Source organism: Lineus longissimus, chromosome 5, assembly GCF_910592395.1.
Source record: "Lineus longissimus chromosome 5, tnLinLong1.2, whole genome shotgun sequence".
NCBI classification, from domain to species: Eukaryota; Metazoa; Nemertea; class Pilidiophora; order Heteronemertea; family Lineidae; genus Lineus; species Lineus longissimus.
The window spans coordinates 13747811-13762975 of NC_088312.1; the positions used below are offsets into that span (position 1 = coordinate 13747811).

General features: G+C 41.5%; 1 protein-coding gene across 1 annotated transcript in view; it reads right to left on the reverse strand.

Annotated features, from left to right (window-relative positions):
• The window catches only part of LOC135488512 (uncharacterized), a 53006-nt gene that overhangs the window by 12656 nt on the left and 25185 nt on the right, over positions 1–15165 (reverse strand). Inside the window, exon 2 of the mRNA XM_064773149.1 lies at positions 14598–14804. Within this exon, the coding sequence (XP_064629219.1) occupies positions 14598–14804 (207 nt within the window). The remainder of the gene's footprint in view (positions 1–14597; positions 14805–15165) is intronic.

Below are 15165 nucleotides of genomic sequence, written 5' to 3' on the forward strand. Positions count from 1 at the left end.
AGGCTGCGTGATGGCAAACCAGGAGGATGTGATGCCCCATTGGAAGAATTACCTACCAAAGACGGTGCGATATTTAGGCCCTTTCTGATCAATAACACGAGGAAGATGTGTCTCCACGGTTCAGTGCCCGCACTTCGACTTGGGGGGCGGGGCAACATATTTTAATGTCATAATGAAATGGTCCAGGGACCATGTGCTCACCTGTTGTCAAAGGACATTTTAGACATTTTAAAAGAGAGGAGAAACATATTTTCACTTTTGACGTTTGGCCCCCTATTGGCCAAACCGTGAAAGGTATGACACCAAGATTCAGTCTCCGAGTAGGGGTCACCCAGGGGTACATTTGTACCAAGTTTGAGACCTCTGGCTGAATTGTTTACAAAACGTGCCACCATTGACTAACGACGGTGCTGTCGGAAAACTTTGACCTCTGTGACCTTGAAAATTAGGTCAAATCAAAAACCCGGAGGATATGTGATGTGGTCGTATGTCGGGAACTGGTCAGAAAAAGTGTTGCGAGGCAAATTTGGTCATATACCCAATATTTCCTCCAAAGTTAAGGTTATACATGTAGCATTACCACATCAAAATTTAGAATACCCTAAATGTTGTTTGTTCAACTTTTTCATGAAAGAGGGATGTGCAAAAGAGAAAAAAGTTTTTGAATTTTGAAAATCGGTCCACAACTTGTCGAGTAATAGGGGAAACAACGTTGGCCGCCGGCCCCTCTTTTCTTATTATCCTAGAGGGAAATAGTGAAGGTGCAACACGTCATTCAAATTGGCCTACTTAAGGCAAAACAGCTATTTATTTCACTGTCAGACAACTTTGGCCTTGACTCACCAAAAATGTTGCTGTTTACCTATCTATTCTAAAATTTTTGGCCAAATCCAAATTTTTCATCGTCGATGTCATTCGAGCGCTTTTGAAGCGGCCATCTTGGCGGCCATCTTGGATTTTCAGACCATGAGAACAACTACACGCCAACTATGGTAAGTAACATCTTGATGAGCAAATAAGGAGTATCATCATTAGTTATGTCCTAATTATGAATTCAGCAAGGTAGTTCTAGGACAAAACAAGGTCATTGGTGGCCATTTTTAATCAAAGATGGCCGACAAAGGAATTTGCGACTTCCACGCCATGGTATTCAGAAGTATAGGTTGTAAGGTATCAAAATAAAGGTATGGAAGAGAACAATGCTTTCATGATCATCAATAAAGGTTTATTCTTAACAGGAAAACAATTTTGTCAAAAATATCATTTTAGAATAAGGATATGACCGACATGAACAGTTGGACGGCACCTTTGGCACTATTTGTCGTCTTCTTTTTCATGTTTTTTGACACCCTTCGCATTACCAGTACCTGAAAATAGATGATGAAATAAATGTCACAGTGTTAAATACATTTATTACTATGTACTATCTCTAAGGCCTACAAGTAGTAATAACTGAATTACTTTACTAACCGCTCCTTGAAGGTGCTGGAAAATACCCAAAAAAGACAAAGTGTAAACAAACATAGTGAAGGCAGTAAGGAATAGCATAAAAAGTAGGCCTAGTCTGTCTTCATTGCAAAGAAACACCTTGATAAACCCTATCTAGTGTGCCAAAAGGCACAGAACCGCATGAAAACGAAGTATCCTGTGCATAAATAGAGTAAGTACTGGGGAAAACCCAGAAATCCATCACTATCAACAAAGAAATCCTGGGAAATCCCCTCCAGCTGATTGATTCGAATAAACAGCCATCACCCCTCCCTACTGGAGATTCCCTACGATCCTGCCACATGCTGTCCAATGAGAAGAAAGAAACGATGCCACGTCATGGACTAAAATGACGTCACGGGAGACACGGCTCATACAAAAATAGACTCGCCCGCACAACGGCGTCATCCAGGATGCGATGAAAATTCAAGCTGGTATCCCAACTTCACGATCAAAATACGCTTCAAAATGTTTATTTCACCTCAAAACGAATTAAATGTGCATGTTCTTTATGATTTCAAAAATGTACTTACTGTGTTTATTTTTCAACCGCAGGACGCATTTTGCAAAATTTGAAACATTATTTAGGTCCGGACGATCATAGCTCGGCATTCCCTGAAGCTATTTTCATCGCGCTTATTGCGGCATCTTGCGGATTTTCCCCCCTCTAATCGGTTAAGAAGAGCCTATGACGTATCTCATGGAATTCCGTGGTTATTTAAGTTCCAGTGGAGCAGGGGAGCCCCGAAGACGTCGGATTTTTTGTGCGACAATGAAGAAAGCCGCAAACGCAACGTTGACGGCGCTTTTTGAAAATTACGTCATTTGCGCGGCTCTTTGAGGAGTATCGTGTTTTAATAATGGTTTTACTATGGATTATTGTACAATTTTCTATGACATGTCTTGCATCACTGGAAAGGTCTCTTTCTCAGCTTAATGAACATGAAACTTCCTATTTTTTCCCGTGGAGTTCAAGATAGTGCAGGCGATTTTAGTGATAGACATAGATGAAAAGATCCGTCACTATCCAATGATACAGTGTTAGATTGGTGACGTCGCGATAAGACTGAATGCGGGCGCGATGTGGTAATGCTAATACATGCCCTTTCACTCAATCTAAGTGGTTTCCCTTAATTCAAAGGATTTTAAGTAGAAATAAGCACTTAAAGATGGCTGATTTAAAGGAAAATGCATTAAATTGCGATTACGTTTTTGCCGTTTTCTCCATTTGGACCTCTTTCACAAACAGAGGCACCAAATTTTTATTTCTCAACCAAATTTAATTGGGTTTGATGCAAAATGCTCAGAAGAGTATGCTCCTTCCACCCAATACAAAATTTAAACCAAACAAGACCCCAGAGTATGCTCTGCACAACATCGAACATGGGATACAATTTCTAACCCATATTTCATTAAGTCCTATTGTCAAGACCATTTCAACACCTGTAATAACAGAAATGTTTCTTGGGAAAGGTCTCTCAACTGTTGTAAAGATACCTAATTCAATGATGCTGCAATGGAGCACATTTTTATGATTATATGGGCGATTTTCAGCCAAGTGTGCAATAACAAGAAAGACACTTTTCAAAAATCAAACCAATTTTTTCCTCATCATTTGGTTTCCAATGGCTTATTCAATGAATTTGTAAGTATTTTACAAGCCTGCAATGCAAGATTATCTCTAAATTCTGAGAAAATCAATTTTCAAATGTTGAGGGTCTGTCTTTCTTGTTACCAGGGTTGTCTTTCTTGTTACCACCGTAACTCAAGTCAAAGGACTCGCAGAATAAATGTATTCATTATAAAATGTAGTTAGTTGTCTTTTGATGATTGTTTAAAACAAATACTAGTCTGCATCATGGTTAATGGGTTAATTCGAAGACTTTTTTAACCCCAATATCTTATTTGATACCGCCTGTCTTTCTTGTTACCCTGATTTTACCCTGATTCTACCCACAATGCATCATAATAGTAACATGAAAGACAGTTTTTGGTAACAAGAAAACACATAATAGAGCATTACTTGGAATCCTACAGACAGTTGCACTAAATTTTGCACCTTCAATTGGAGCCAACATGGCCCATTACACCAATTTAAGTTCATTTCTTCAGTTTCTTGATAGAATCACCACTATTTTGCGGTAACAAGAAAGACATGCAATTGGTGTGACACCTTGCATTGACACATTAGTAAATGTCAATTTTTCCTCTAAAAACAACAGTAAGATTTCATAATTGACTCCAAAATAGCTTCCTTAGATCCTTGTCATACACATAAATATTAATATCTGTTATCTTTTTGACAACAAGTTAGCTATTGATGGTAACAAGAATGATGGTAACAAGAAAGACGAAGACCGTTCCAAATTTGGAACGCAGCTATTTTCACTTTTATTTCCTGAAAGAAACCCAGGAAATAAAAAGAAAATATATCTTATTTGTGATCTCAGATATAGAAACATGAGTGATAAGGTTATTCAAGTTGCAAGAAAAAAAAAGTAGTTTACTGAAAGTGACCTCACTAGAGACAGGTAACAAAAAAGACATTTGACCCACAAAAGTCCTCGTATTTTGTCTTAAAATCACATAAAAGTATGCCAAAAAAATTTTTGGAGCCCCAAAAATCATTTTCCAATATATCAAATTGCTTCCTGGGCCAAATTTCATGATTAAGAGCCCCTGTCTGAGAGAATAGCACTTTTGGGATACTTTGTGGAAATGACCCCCCTAGAATTGGACAAAAATTTGTGTGTGGGTACATATACATGTTTCATGGAAAACCCCCAAATATTTGGGCCAGGGAAGGCTGAGTTTGGTCGCAGCGCCCCCTGGAAGAGGGTGAGGTAGGCCTAAAATTGGCTAAAACTGTAAAATGCATGTGTTCTTTGATGGAATATTGTGTGAGCAGTGTTCAAAGTGCCAGGCTATCTTTGATTGGTATGAAGAACAAGATGGTAGAACTTTTATGTAAATCAGTCGCCACCTGGTGGGCACTTGGAGATTTTTTTATTATGGCTCAAAGTTGGGAGAAAATTGTTAGGGTGCCAAAAATTTGGGGCTTCATTATAAAAATACTCCAAGTTAATGCCATGGAAATTTCTACTATAAGGGAATGGCCCATGTTCACACGGTTCAAAAATGTAAAAATATTTGCGGCACTCTTCCGGAGTGTCTGTATATTTGGCCCCAAAAGGCGTAATATGGCTATTTGGGGCCTACTTTGGGGTCAAATAAAAAAATACTCCAAAGAGATATTGGACATTCAGACACACTGACACATACCTTCTACCTCATACGAACATATGCAATAAAAAGTTCCATGGCACTCGGAGGGGCTTTCATGGTGGCCTCCGGCAAAGTTATCGCGACCCCACGAAATGGGCTATCTGTGACCACTTTTAGGGGCTGATAAAATTTTACTCCAGATAGCCAGACACTTGAAACTCCCAGAATCATCAGTCTCTGTCTTGTACATCACAGAACAAGTGGAATCACTATGGCACTATGTACCGTTTTTGCGATATTTCATGTAGTATCCTGGCCGAAACGGCCACCAGGGGGCTCTGAAGTCAATACCTCAATTTCCAGCATCTCCAAGGATGTGTCATGGTAAAACCTCTGCAAATGTTGTTCATTCACATAGCACATGGGAACAAAATTAAAATCATGGCAGCACAATGATAGAGTTTTGTGCTAGCCCTGCAGGGGGCGCCCCCACAGGGTTGGGTTAAAATAAAAATACTCCAGAGAGATGCCGCGAGAAAAACTTCATGAATGTCACTGCTGACATCCATGGACCTCAAAAAGTCAACTTCACTATGGCATCTTTCTGGAGTATCCATAGGATGAGTGTTTGGAGTGTGTGGGGGGGGCTTAGCACAGAGCAGCCATCTTGAATTTTCCAAGAACGCATATCCTGAAAACACAGAAACCCTTCTTGAAAGATTCTTAGGGCCCAAAAACCCAATTCTAGACATCAAAACATTCATTTTGTCTCTAAAACATCCATGATTTATGCCTCTTACCAATTTCTATATCCCCCTGTGTAAAATGTACACAAAATTTACAGGGCAATTCCATGAGAATGGAGACACAGCACCTATGAAATCAAATTGAACTGATGGCATTTCTGTCCAATTTGAGGTCAAGGTATGACATCAGAGGCTCAAAAACCAATATTGCTTTCTTTGTACTGCTGGAACACTACTAGCACTGAACCACTTCACATTCACGATGTTTTCTGCTTCAGTAAAAGGGCTAAAAAGGTGTAGTTTGGGCAGAGCTAAACCCCTTGGCAATTGTGAAATGCCAACAAAACAAAATACTTTTTTGTAGTCCAATGCCCCGCCAATCTGAAAATGACATTCGATCTCGTTGAGCTTTCACCATTTCGGCCTGAGCTGCCACCCAATATTGCAGCGGGAAATGTAATGTGAGTTACCAAAAACATCAATATTTTAATCTCCACTGAACATCTCTATGACTTAAATCTTCCCCTTAAGTGAAGGTAACATTTATCCATACCACTAATAATCATTGCAAGAAATGTATTCAAAAAGCCAAGGATAAGTGAAAACAGAGCCCCTGAAAGCTGTAACGTGAGTTACCACAGCCCAAAATGTAATGCGAGTTACCAAGTTTAAGCCCCTCTAATCTCATTGTTTTACCATAAAATCATGATAGTTCTTGATTTAATCAACAGCATAACACTGACATTACTGAGGGCACTGCATCTCCAATCTTACACAAAAATATTTCACACAAAATGTGCCACCTAGTGGCCAAAAATCGCCCCCTGGTGGCAATTTCTGGTGTTGTCCATTTTATAAGAAATTTGGCTCCTAGTACACCCATTACCAATAGTCAATGTTTCCTTCAGCGCAGCATCATTGACATTAAACATTGAAATACTATTCGTACTACATCATATTCAGCATGTTTAGACAAGTTGCCACCCCTAGTTTTCCTGTTGTGGTCCCATAGTGGCTGAAAAGGGCCATCTGGTGGCCAGTTTTGGTATCAACTTTAAAAAAAAAAATACTCATAAAAATCTTAGCCAGCATCCAACGACTATGTTATTTTGTTGAAGGATAACTTTTGTATGCGAATTCTTCGCACAGTATCCATTTCTCGATAAAAAGTGCCTTCTTTCACTGGACCCCCCCCCCCCCAGGCCCAACCCCCTCCAGGAGATCCTATTCTGAATGGTTTATTAGAAAAACAATATAAAACCAAAAAAACACACTTTCTGTACAATTCAGACCATATATGGTGGGTGTTTTATGCCTTTGAGCTTACGGTAATGTGAGTTACCGTAATGTGAGTTACCAACCATGGTTGGCATATTTTGTCCTCAGCAGAAGGACCTGCATTGGGCACTGTCAATTACACCCGCAAATGAATCTATGATATGTTTGTCATTTATCATAAGACTGCTAGTTTTGTATCTTTTCTAACTTTTGTAAACTGTTGAAGGGAAAATAAGTCTCTTTTTTCATGTCTTTTTGGCGTAATGTGAGTTACCGAGCTGTTGGCCCCGCCCATCCCTCCACCCAAGCAGCACTTTTTCTTTCCTGTCAATTCATGCATATGGATGGTATCTAACAATGTACAGAATAACTTTTGTCTTAGACGATTAGTGGCTAAATAAGGGCAGGGTAAAGGTTGAGGAAACTCTCAAACCGTAATGTGAGTTACCGTGGAATTGCCCTAAGAGTGATAGAATATTGGTTTTTAGCCATGAAAATGTGTATGTTAGAGATTTCCAACAATTTTTGAGTCCAGATAAATTATTTTGGGCCTCAGGAATCCTTTAAGATCAATTACAGTTTTGTCAGGACATGTTTTCATGGAAAATCCAAGATGGCCGCCAACGGACCTAGACCCCACCTCACACACGCATTGTCATAATACTCCAGAAAGGTGCCATGGTGAAGTTAACTTTTATGAGGTCCATGGATGTCACCAGTGACATTCATGAAGTTTTTCTCGTGGCATCTCTCTGGAGTATTTTTATTTCTACCCTACCCTGTGGGGGCGCCCCCTGCAGGGATAGCACAAAACTCCATCATTGTGCCGCCATGATTTTTAATTTTTTCCCATGTGCTATGTGAATGAACAACATTTGCAGAGGTTTTACCATGGCACATCCTTGGAGATGCTGGAAATTGAGGTATTGACTTCAGAGCCCCCTGGTGGCAGTTTCGGCCAGGATACTATATGAAATAATGCAAAAACCGTACATAGTGCCATAGTGATTCCACTTGTTCTGTGATAAGACAGAAACTGATGATCCTGGGAGTTTCAAGTGTCTGGCTATCTGGAGTAAAATTTTATCAGCCCCTAAAAGTGGTCACAGATAGCCCATTTCGTGGGGTCGCGATAACTTCGCCGGAGGCCACCATGAAAACCCCTCCGAGTGCCATGGAACTTTTTGTTGCATATGTTCGTATGAGGTAGAAGGTATGAATCAGTGTGTCTGAAAGTCCAATATCTCTTTGGAGTATTTTTTTATTTGACCCCAAAGTAGGCCCCGAATAGCCATACGCCTTTTGGGGCCAAATATACAGACACTCCGGAATAGTGCCGCAAATATTTTTACATTTTTTAACTGTGTGAACATGGGCCATTCCCTTATAGTAGAAATTTCCATGGCATTAACTTGGGAGTATTTTTATAATGAAGCCCCAAATTTTTGGCACCCTAACAATTTTCTCCCAACTTTGAGCCATAATAAAAAAGATCTCCAAGTGCCCACCAGGTGGCGACTGATTTTCATAAAAGTTCTACCATCTTGTTATTCATACCAATCAAAGATAGCCTGGCACTTTGAACACTGCTCACACAATATTCCATCAAAAAACACATGCATTTTGCAGTTTTAGCCCGTTTTAGGCCTCCCTCACCCTCTTCCAGGGGGCGCTGCGACAAAACTAAGCCTTCCCTGGCCCAAATATTTGGGGGTTTTCCATGAAACATGTATATGTACCCACACACAAATTTTTGTCTAATTCTAGGGGGGTCATTTCCACAACCAGTGCTACTTTTTCAGACAGAGGCTCTTAAATGGGTTTTATGAGATGAGATATTTTTTACCCCCAATTTGCACACTTGGCTGAAAATCGCCCATATCCTCATGGTATCAACAGCCCCCCCCCTCATTGTCCTTGCCGATTTCAACCAATGATGTTAGCAAGGTGGGCCTAGTTTTCACTTTTCTTCACCCCTGAAGGACGCTAAGATTGCTTTTGATCATGTATTGCTGTTTTAACCCCTTCATGCATCAGTTCATGACATCACCTTGAACTTTGACTAGACTTACATGGCAATATCCCCCAGCACGTAGAGCCAAATACTATGCAAACTAGAAGGAGTACCCAGGTTTGAGGGAGCAATGCATACAAATATCAAGCATTATGAATACTAAGCTCAATACTTCTTACAAAGTTCACCAGGCCTCTAGTTTCTATGAATCCTGCAGCACTGTCAACTTTATATTTTCCAAGGCTAATGTCTGTGAGAGGTTTTGCGATTATATATTCATTATATAAGCCACCAAGTTGCTACATCAAAATCTGCACCAGGCACTCTTTTCTTGTCCCAAATGGAGTCCCTTTGTCTTAAATCAATACAGTGTCACAGTGCATAGACAGAAATAACCTAACTGAGGTAGTAGCACAGGTTAAGTGTCAGTCCATGGATAGACCATGCAAAAGGTGATAAGGTGGGGGTCAACCGATTTCAATGAAATTTGGTGTGTAGGATCCTTCTACCAAGTTATGAAAAAGTGCCAAATATTAGGCTTATCCATTCACTGGTTCCGGAGTAATCAACATAACTTGAATTTTGGTAAATTTCGGTTCTTTTACTGTGAATTCCAAGGCGTTTCTTTTTTTGCCGCCCATAAGTGGCCCAACAAATTTGATATTTTACATGGAGCTAGTATAAGGCTCTATTTCTCTGAACCTTGAATATGACTTGAATATATTGCTTAGTTTGGAAGAAATCAGCTTTGGGGTACCCCTACCCCCAAACATGAATCTGGACATAGGGAGGTTCTGACCCGAATAACTCACCCTTTGCAGGGAGTTGGATCACCAAACTTGGCTTAAATTGTAGCTTATGACCTGTACTTGAATTATCAAAAACAATTTTTTTGTCAACTCTTGTGGGGTGAGAGTAGCATTCAAATGAATAAACGGCATTTTCACCAAATGTTAGTGCTGCCACCTGTTGGTAGTTGCTGGAACTAGCAACTGTATTTTGCCAGAACTTCACAAAATCAAGTCTGGTTGTGATCCACTGTGATAAAGGAAATTCATACCAAATAGTAACTTGTATTGGATGTTGAAACATAAACCCCGGTAGAGGGGTGGGGTGAATTATTCACTAGGGCCTAGTTAAAGTAGGAATGACTTCAATTTCCCATGGGGCTAAGCAATTCCCTTAGTCAGTGGGTAATTCGTCAGAGTGAACTCCAAGCCACTTCATAACATGAATAAGACATCTTGATTTAGCCATGGTCCTGATGAGAGTTCTCCATTTTCATTTGTGTATGTGTGGTTGTGACGACCTTGACCATGAACTGGCGGAAAAAGGAAAAACCATGAACCACTGAGTAAAGGAGCAATTGAATATTTTATTAGTAAATATCAGCACCAAATCAATAAAAATGGTTTCATGTAGCAAAATAGGTAGAAAAATCTGAGTTCTTGATTACTTGGAACACAAATTGTAACACGCGCCCCCCCCCCCCCAACATCACCCTCGGTAACAAACCTGTCGGTGAAAATCAATACCAACGAGCCCTTTTGACATTTCTTGAAAAATACGCATTCCGGCATGCCATTACCACGTCATTGGGGCAAACAAACAGATTGAAAATAAGAGTGAGTGAAACTCTCGCCCACTCTCTAATAAACCATAATATTCAGACACCATGTACTCAAGGTCACAAAACATTTGACTGGCTGATTTAAAGCAGAACTTGTTTTAAAAAAAACAACACATAATATATCAGTTGAACTGTCAATACATTCAGACCGGTACACATTCTGTAACCACATCTACATTGGCCTGTCAGTACCCAACTTCTTTCTGCTCTCTTTTTCTTAAGCTGTACCTTGACAGCGCATCCTGGACAGCAACTTCTAGTACATCAGTGTCCTCATCCATGACACTTGTTGCTGTGGTTGTTGGCAGACGGCCACATTTCTGCCTGGATGACAGTCTGCTAAAGTATGAGGTCACCTGCTGAATAGATAACCAATGATCCTTGGTGAATACCGCCTTCAGCTTCCTTGATGTGTCGGAAGGATTCTCCTTTATGCCGGTGTTCACTCCTTTCATGAACTCCTGGTGGAGGAAGGCACAGACATCTGGTGAATACCTGCGGTGTCCTTTCTGCACACGAAGGGCCCATCCTGGGTTCACTTGCAACACAGCTATCTCTTTTGAAGCAATGGCTACACAGGCACCGGTCACACCTGGCTTTGCAATTACTGAAAACTTGCCTGCCCATTTTCTCTTAATCTCGTCAAATTTTGTCTCTCTAAGTGGCTGGTTGCCATGACGACCAACTGCCATGTGCTTTGTGAGTACTTCATATGACCTGAACACCTCAGTGCAGCCAACTTTTGGGCATGGTTCTTCAACACCATGCTGCCTAGCTGAAGCTCCAATTACACCGGTATCCACTGCTGGCTTGGAGTAAACTCCAACCTGCACATTAGAAGGACCCTGGGGCCGCTGTTTGCCGATCAAGTTGGTGTAAAGGAAGAGGGTACCTTCACCAATTTTATACCCTTTCCAGGCACGAATTCCATTTTCCTCAATTTGAAAGTTGGTGTATGCCGTTATTCCTGGCCAGGAGCGCTTCTCACCGACAGATTGTGTATCTAAAGTCAGGACAGCCGCCTGGCATCCACGTACTCCCCCATAGGAATCCAGTGCCGCATGCATCTGGGAGGCATTCATTACATCATGGCCCTCGTTAATGTAGCGCTGAATGTGCGACTTCATAGGGGCGATCTTACGATCACAGATATCTTTACCTGCTTGAGCCTCTGAGAAGTCATATCTTGTAATCCTGATGCCCGTTTCCTTTGTGAGACAAGGCAGACCAAGCAGCAGGGATGCGTTGTGATAGCACCCCGCATTATCAGACCGGAGGAAGACTTCCTTTACCATTGGTAGGTTTGTTGCCCTGAGAATTGTGTTAATTAGTACCGTACCAGTACATTGTCCTCCCATAGAGAGTTCAAATGTTCACACAAGAGTTGAAATAAATCCTCACCTCTATGATAGATGACAACTCGGAAGAAGACCCATTATCACCAGTTGCTTGGCCATTATCATCTGACTTAGGAGAGGCCACAGACTGAAAGTAAATGATCAGTGCAGAAATTAGCACAAATTTGTTATGGTTACAAGCATTTCAAAGCTTTCAATGTCCGTGTACATGAAGTTTTTGAACTTACCTCTGCATTCTCCGAGTCAGAGCTCCCTAAAACGCCTCCAGTTGACTCTGGCAGTGCCGAGGACTCTGGGATCATTGAAGATGTACCAGGCTGAAAGAATAAATAGAGACTTGCACTAACAGTCTGCAAAGACCTCCTTTCATGCAGTATTTAGGCAGTCCCTTTCCAAACAGGAAATGGAATCATCATGCATTGCTTACCTGAGGCTCCATCGTCGGAACTGATCTCATTTCACTGGATGCAGGGGTTTCTCTTCCAACTTCCTCCCTGTGCTTTTCTTCGCAGAGCCTACATATACCTGAAAATAAGGGGTCCTGTATATAAAGCTGACAAATGTTAGCTACAGCACTAAATTACAACAGGCCAAGATGGCCAGATGACAAGGCAAAGTAAATGAGTTTTATTGATCGCAAGCGTGAGCAATGCAATGGCCACTAGGCCTACCAGAACTAGTCTGCATTCCAGTCATGCCATGGGCATGATTCTAAGCAGTGACAAAATAGTTGGCTGATAAACATTGATTGCACTCACCTGATCCAACTGGCAAAAGAACTTTCCAGATTGTGAAAGTCTCCTTTGAAACAGCCTCTCTGACCGCTCGATCCTTCCGCGGCTTCATTTTCGATGTAGGTGCGTGAAGAGGGTGTTGACATTTACGGGATGGAAGCCAAGACAAGCCCAACTTGTACCTGTGGACAGGGCAGATAGTTTTGGTGTTCAGATCCTGACCACCTTTGTCAAAGCGACCTGCACGTAGAGCTATCAGTTCCCACTCTGGCACTCAGTACCTACATCACCTTTAGGTACCTTCACACGCTTCAGATGTGGCTGAATGTCCTTGGTGCACTGTTTCAATGAGACCACGCTGTCGTCGTTTGGATACTGCCTCATCAAACCACAAGTAAATTGAGGGGAAAATTCTGAAAATCCACATTTTATGGCCTGCTGCAGGCCCTGACCATGTTGTTCCTCCGCCATGTTTGTTTGTTTCCTGTGGTAAACTAGTGACATCGATTCCAGGGCTGCCGGTAGCATCGGGGGGGGGGGGGCGAGGGGAGGGGCGAAGGGGGGAATGGTGGTTGGGGTTGAGGAACAGAGATGGATCTCTTCATCATTTCGGGACGTATGTATAGTGGAGTTAGAAAACCTTTTGTCTCCTTTTTAAAAGATATCATTTTTCATGATTAACTGTCATAACAACATTTAGGGATAATGCATTGAAAGTGTTAATGCCTCCTATTGATTAACAGTGTGATTATTCTCAAAAAGCTTTTACCAGGTATCAGCCTACCCCAAGGCCTAAAGGTCATAAAAACTTGAGCAAGATTCGCTGACCCCCCACCTTATCACTTTTTGCAGATTTTGCATGGTCTATCCATGGACTGACAAAATGAGTTTTTTCAACATTGTGGCACCTCCACCTCCACCTCCGCCTCCAGCACCACCCCTGCCATTTTCTGATTTTTTCATCTTTGCTCTCAAACTGTTGCCAGCAAATGAATGCCACTGATACCATTAGAAAGCTAACATTCTAAGGAAAAGAATGACACCTTGTTTGCTACAATACCTGGTCAGATAGTGAAGAAAATTAAAAAAGAAGCGAGGGAAATTATTGCGTTTGCAACAGCACCACTTTATTGGCCTGACCAGTTCCTGACATATGACCATGTCACATTAGTAGAAGTACCTACCATATTTTTTTCAAATTTTCCGGACCAGTAATTTAAGGGAGAAAATGCATTTTTTCATTTTTGACCTTAGGCCCCCTGGTGGCCAAACCGAGAAACATATAAGGCCGGGATCTGGTCTCTGAGTAACGGTCACCCAGGGGTACATGTGTACCAAGTTTGAGTTCAATAGCTTCAGCGGTTACAAAACGTGCCACCATTGACTAATGGCGGTGCCGTCGGCGAACTTTGACCTCTGTGACCTTGAAAATTAGGTCAAATCAAAAACCCGGAGGATATGTGATGTCCCATTAGTAGAAGTACCTACCATATTTTTTTCCAATTTTTCGGACCAGTAATAAGGGAGAAAATGCATTTTTTCATTTTTGACCTTTGGCCCCCTGGTGGCCAAACCATGAAACATATAAGGCCGGAATTTGGTCTCTGAGTAACGGTTACCAAGGGGTACATGTGTACCAAGTTTGAGTTCAATAGCTTTAGCAGTTACAAAACGTGGCACCTATGTCTAACGACGACAGACGACGACTGACACTGCGTCATGGTAAAGGCTCACCACAGCTGAGCCAAAAACTGGGCCTATCTTATGCATTTGGGCAATACAGTGAACTTAGTTAGGTGGCCTTTGCGTCACACTCTTGATCTCTTCATGAAAACTCAGTTTAAGGGGTTGAAATGGGGCCAAATGCACGGCAAAAATTCAGCAATATTTGCCATGACGGCAATATTGCTATTGTTCTCTTGCGGAGGGGTTTCAGCTCAGGCCTTGGGCGACGAAATGTGCGGGTCATGGGGTTTGCATAAATCTTTTGTTATCTACCTCGAGCAGATGACGTTGCCTCGCTTTTGTGTGCGGAGGTGTTCCAGACCCTGTTTTACAACATAATCCAATCCCCTGTTTTATCTGAGGAGATATTGACTCTCAAATAATTGGTATAGCACTCACCAATACTAGTGTTAATATAATTCATACTGGTTCCACAGCCGCAGAAGCACTCGGTCAACTTATGGGAAGTCTGGTCATCGAGATAACATGGACAATCAGGTGCAAGCTGCTTCAGCACATGGTTGACAAGTAGTGTGGCCATTTCACTTTCATAGACGCATTTAGGATCTTCAATATTCTTCTTAATTTGGTACACATCTCCATTTGCTGAAACAAATAAAATAATAATGTTTACAAAATGGCATCCGTTCCAACAACCTTTTCAGTGCCCTAACAACCGACCGTTGACTCACAGAAAATTTTTATGCTCATGTCGTTTTATGCCTCCACCACTGAAATTTTTGGAATGGTGAGCTTGTGATGCCGATGGGCTGATGAGGGCGCCACTTAAAGGAGGTGCTTCAAAACACAACAATTTCTGAATTTGACACCTACATCTGAGGCATTTGTGGACTGCGCCCTCAACAGCCCATGCTACTTTATGCATGATAGCAATCCACTAGGATGTCCACAATCTACACCATTGAAATTGACCTGGGATAATGAGGGCGCAACAGTAGGTGGCGCT